Here is a 5,633-nt window from a genome sequence, read left to right as displayed (position 1 = left end):
GCGGTACTCTATAGGCCAAGCTAGGATAGAGTCCTGTCATGTCCTCTTAATTGTTTTGTTAAAATAAATAATTTATTATTGATGTATAAAATATATCATAAGAAAATAAATAATATTTACATAAAAAAAATCTTTGAATAAGATGAACCGTTAAATAAGATGTCTACAAATAAATTTTAGAGATATAAATATTGCTTATATTTTTTATAATTCTAGTAAAACAAGATGTCATTCTCGTGAACCAATAACGATAAAAATTAAGGACAAACAATTAAACAAGATATCATTCTTGCTTACCAAGAAATCAAATGCTAGTAACTATGACCAATATATAAAATATTAATATTTATGTGCATAATAGTATTATTAGATATTGTTGATTATATTTTTATAATAAACTTAGTATCAAATACTAGTACCATAGTTTGACCTACTCAAAAACTAAAACAACACTTATTTTAGAACAAAGCAAGTAAGGACACTCCTATGCAAAAACTATCATAGTTTCTATGAACATTAATTATATTATCACATAAGTATTTTGTTGATGTGACAAGATAGTTATTGAAGAGAGAGAGTGTGTGCAAAAATCATAGAAATTGGGTCTAAGTTAGAAACCATGTCTACACGAGAACCAAGATGTGAAGTGATGTAATTGGTTGAAAATGGAGAGAAAATAAATTTGATTGGTTAGGAAATATTAAGTAAAAATTATCTACTGCGACCATGGTTTTTATATATAGTGTCTATAAAAATTAATAGGTATAAAAACTACATATAATTTCTGTCATTGAGATTGCCCTAATACACTATTATATCTACGCGTCCATACTCAAAACTCAAAGCTTCTATCTAGTCCTATACATGGGATTTCACGCCATTTGTGCATTCATTCCAATAGATAATTCAAATCACTTGCAAGCATATGTACGTACTTGCACTGCTCCTCGATGCCATGTCAGCCAGTTAGGCGCCAACATCCATGGTGGCAAACTCATGTCACGTTTGTGCCACGTGTGCGCCACACAGACATACATGTCAGTGACACGTAGAAAATGATCGTAGACGTCGGTGTCAAAGACCATGGCACCGTCAATTATAATGGCACTAAGATGAGGGTCTATTTTTTTTGAAAGAATACTGCCAGGATGTATTTGTGAAAATCTTTTAAAAAAGAGCTAAAAAAAATTGTGACTTTGAGACAACCTTTGCCCTCTGCGAGGGAAGCGCCAGCGGCCCAACCTTCTGCTGGGCCCAACTGGCCAAGCCCACTCGCCGAGTTCCCGGACGGGCCTCAAGCCCTCAACCACCCATGCGTGCGTGCCCACATGTCTACAAATAAATATTTTATTATATCTAGTGTCCATTTATACTCAAGAGAATACTCCCCTTGTCCTATAATATAGTGTGTTTTATAAATTTTAAGATAATTTAAGGAAACATTTAAATGATACATGTACCTATAGATTATTCTAATTATAGAGTTTCTCTTCAAATCGTAGCTTCCTTTTTTAAAAAAAGTCTGTCAAATAAAAACATAGTCATTATGTAAAATATATTATATTTCAATATAAATTTTGGAAGTCACAATGCATTCTATTTTAAGATGGAGGGAGTAGAAAGGAAAAAAGAGGCATGGGCAAAATGGATAAATCATAGCTCTTATCTCCCTTCCATATATCTAGAAATAAATATTTTATTAGGTCTGTTGTCCACCAGTAAATTTGACAAATAGCTAAGTATCAAAAAGCAAATTCCAGTTTTTTCCCATGTCGAGTAGTGAAGAGTGGTCATTTCAGTGTCCTCTGACAATTTTTTTCCCAAATTAAACCACTATTAGCTATCTTGTATGGACACCTAAAGCTAATTTGAATTAAAATTAGCTTTTGGTATTCTAAGTTTCTAACATACTCTAATTTGTGCTAATTTTTAGCCCCAACTAACTAAATAATATTATGCCTTGTTTAGTTTCAAATTTTTTTGGGAAAACAACACTGTAACACTTTCGTTTTTATTTAATAAACATTATCTAATTATGGAGTAACTAGACTTAAAAGATTCGTTTCATGATTTACAGGCAAACTGTATAATTAGTTATTATTTTTATCTGTATTTATTGCTTCATGCATGTGACGAGGAATTTTGAAAAGTGTTTGGATTTTGGGTAAACTTAACAATGCCTTCGCCCAAAATCATAGACACACAGCTCTCAACACTGTCGTCTGGGCCCAGTCGCTTCTGCAAGTCCAAGGGGTCGTCATCGCCACCAACCGCCCCCTCGACCAACTTGCTCTCCTTCTCTTCCCTCTGCCAAGCGCCTCGGCGTCCGTGCTCTGCAGCCACGGCGCATCCATTACGCTCCGCCGCGGCGCCGCTCAATTCGTCGACGAGATGGCGCAACCAGGGAGCTACTTCCAGGACGCGCGCCTCCCGCAGCAGCGGGGCGTCGACGGCGTTGTCTTCCCCGCGGTGCTCGTGCCGGGACGCGGGGGCAGCTGCAGCTTCGACGAGTTCCTGGCGGCTGTCCGCTCGGAGAAGGCGTCACGGCTGGAGCCGCCGCTGCTGGCGGCCGGGGCGGTGCTGCTGCGCGGCTTCCCGGCGCGGACCGCCGCCGACTTCGACCGCGCCGTAGATGCGTTCGGGTACGAGGAGCTGCCCTACGTCGGCGCCGCGCCTCGGACCAATGTCGTCGGCCGCGTCTTCACCGCCAACGAGTCGCCGCCCGACCAGAGCATCCCCTTCCACCACGAGATGGCGCAGGTCCGTCAACATCATCCCCATCAAAATCAATAAAATTCACATGATTGAACTTCAATTATGCAAAAATCGTATCATTTGGGTTGGGACATTGATGTCATGGCGAGATTTCCCCAACTCACGGTCACGGCATATCCACTTCCTTTAGGCTCCAACATTTCCGTCCAAATTGTTTTTCTTCTGTGAAGTGGAAGCAGAGAGTGGTGGAGAGACACCAATAGTGTTGAGCCATTTTGTTTATAACAAGGTCAAGGACAAGTTCCCAGAATTTGTGGAGAAGCTGGAGAAATGTGGGCTGATTTACACAAGAATCTTAGGAGAGGGTGACGATCCATTTTCTCCAATCGGTCGTGGATGGCAATCAGTATTTGCCACTAGTGATAGAGTCGTCGCTGAGGAAAGGTATATGCTATTTCTTTATTTCTTTCAACATTACTATAACATATAAATTTTCTAGAGCAGAAATCAACTGTGACATAGTTATGATTTTACTATGAATAAGACTTTCTTCAAGAAATTGTATTTGTTACAAACTTATGGTAGAGTGGTAGACTCAGCTCAGCTTAAGGTATTATGCAACTTGTATAGCAAGCTTAAGGTATTATACCACACTAGTCCACTACAATGAATCAATGATTAATTGTGATGACAGAAGAAGCATGTGTGATGTGTTTTGTCCTTGTTTAGGTCCGTTCATGGCTAGTGCTTAGCCATTCTGCTTTCTTTTTCCTCTTCACCGATATAAGTGGTCACTCTTTTAACACACACTCTCTCTCTCTTTTTTTTTACTCCTAGTTGGAGTTTCTGACAATCATCCTTCCACTGTCATAGAGAAAAACTTCAGACAAACTTACTTGCATATGTGGTTTTGTCAAAGTGACATCACTGTATATGCAAACAAGTTGTAGCGAATGTTGAGCCTCTACAATTGAAATACCTCCTTTTGGTTGGACTAGAAGCTCATTAAATGTACAGAGCTGGTTCTAAGAAAAATGGTCTGTTTCTCTGGCCTATCCGAACTGTTATGGTCAACTGGCCAACTGGTTCCAATGCAGTCCGACCTCTTCGATGCCTTTTGGCTACTCCGATATCTCCTATGGTTTATGGGCATGTCAGTCTGAGCTCGAGCCCCCCTTAAGGCTTAAATCCCTGTTCCCAGGGTGATGCTCTTGCGCAAGGCTCCATCCTGCAATGTGCCAGATAGGGAAACTCACACCGGCAGCTCATGATTGCTCTAATGAGCTTGCACCACCAGAAGCTCACTCACCAGGGTGGGGAAGTTGTCCTACTTCTCAGTTCTTGAGACAGAATAATGTTCCTCTTGACTTGGCGTCAGATGTGGCATCCAGCTGGATGTAAGTTTGGTCAGTTTTTTTTTTTTCTTCCACAGGCATCATGGCCACGGCATTTATATCTTTAATTATGTCATTTGTACATATATTCATACCACCTTCCACCTTATGGTCGTCCAGGATGGTGAAAACTTTTAAAAGTGGGGTGGTTGGTATGCTATTTAACTCAGTGACTGTACTGTGAATTCTGAATTTCTGATCCATTGTCGTCCTTCAACAGGGCTGCAGGACGTGGAATGAAGCTGGAATGGACTGGGGACCGAGTTAAAACAGTAACAGGCCCGATACCAGCAGTTAAATGGGACGAGAGACGAGGAAGAAAAATATGGTTCGTTAACATGGTTGCTGCCTACACAGGGTGGAAGGATGCTCGGAACGGTCCTGTGAATACAGTCATGTTTGGCGATGGCTCGCCCTTGCCTGCCGATGTCATAGACGAATGTGGGAAGATCTTAGAAGAAGAATGCGTGGCCATTCCATGGCAACAAGGTGACATTCTTCTTATAGACAACTGGGCAGTCTTACATGGTCGGCGGCCTTCTAAGTCCCCACGACGCATACTTGCTTCACTCTGTAAATAGCATATTGGCATGTAGAAGTAAATGCATCATAGGATGGGCTGGAGTATTGGTTTGCAGTATACATGTACGGGTGTGTTTGGTTTGTTGGGCTACTGCAGCCTGGCCAGAAAACCAAACCAGGCTAGCCCAGGACTGCAGTATGGAGCCCAGTGTGGATGTGTTTGGTTTGTCACACAACTAAGCTTGGCCCGTCTAATTTTTTTTGTTTGGTGGGCTGCGCTGCAGCTGGGCTACATTTGGTAAGGCAGGTATCTCCATGTTTGGTTGGCTGCACCTGTTTGTGATCCGGTCACCTCATCCTGAGGTCGGTGTGCTTACCTCCGAGGCGGCATAAAAGGAGAGCCCGACTCCTCAGCTCACCTCCTTCGCTCCACACACACCTCCACTCGCACTCGTGAACTCCCCTCCTTCGCTCGCCCGCCTCGTCGCCGTCGCCCGCTCCAGCGTCTGGTGCCGTGTACCCTGGACTTCGTGGAGTCGTAGTGCCTAGCCGCGGTGGCCGCAGGTCCCTGGAGCGCTCCTCGGGTTGGTCGTCGCATGCCACCCACGGCGGTCGCGCTTCCCCACTCCACACCGGTGGATCCAGCACTGTAGGGGCATAAACCCCTATACCCTCGTGGGTCTATATGGGCCGCACCGTCATAGGATGAAGACGTGCGGCGCACGACTGGTCGGCGTGCACCGCAAGGCTACAAGATATTGTACCAAATAGGATACTTTGCTTGTAACTCTGTCCCTTCACGATATATAAGGAGGGGCAGGGGTCCCCTAGAGGACAAGTCATACAAGATATTCTCTCAACACAAATCAATACAACCAGACGCAGGACGTAGGTATTACGCCAATTCGGCGGCCGAACCTGGATAAAAAGCTTGTCCGTGTCTTGCGTCACCATCAAGTTCGTAGTTTGCGCACCGTCTACCGATAAACTACTACCGTGGGT

The 5,633-nt window shown here is 43.3% G+C and overlaps 1 protein-coding gene across 1 annotated transcript; it reads left to right on the top strand.

Moving 5' to 3' along the window:
- On the top strand, window positions 2,222-4,952 carry LOC8067832 (clavaminate synthase-like protein At3g21360). The gene is made up of 3 exons (XM_002445006.2): window positions 2,222-2,760; window positions 2,906-3,159; window positions 4,330-4,952. Exons 1-3 carry the CDS (start codon window positions 2,392-2,394, stop codon window positions 4,688-4,690), a joined length of 984 nt encoding a protein of 327 aa, XP_002445051.2. The 5' UTR covers window positions 2,222-2,391; the 3' UTR covers window positions 4,691-4,952.

This window comes from Sorghum bicolor, chromosome 7, assembly GCF_000003195.3.
Source record: "Sorghum bicolor cultivar BTx623 chromosome 7, Sorghum_bicolor_NCBIv3, whole genome shotgun sequence".
NCBI classification, from domain to species: domain Eukaryota; kingdom Viridiplantae; phylum Streptophyta; class Magnoliopsida; order Poales; family Poaceae; genus Sorghum; species Sorghum bicolor.
The sequence above is the reverse complement of the archived record's forward strand: the minus strand, read 5'-3'. Positions and strand labels throughout refer to the sequence as shown.

Coding starts and splice junctions, on each gene's coding strand:
- LOC8067832 (XM_002445006.2), top strand. CDS start 2,392: ATGGCGCAACCAGGGAGCTACTTCCAGGACGCGCGCCTCCCGCAGCAG. Junction 2,761..2,905: donor TCCACCACGAGATGGCGCAG/GTCCGTCAACAT, acceptor CACTTCCTTTAG/GCTCCAACATTTCCGTCCAA. Junction 3,160..4,329: donor AGAGTCGTCGCTGAGGAAAG/GTATATGCTATT, acceptor GTCCTTCAACAG/GGCTGCAGGACGTGGAATGA.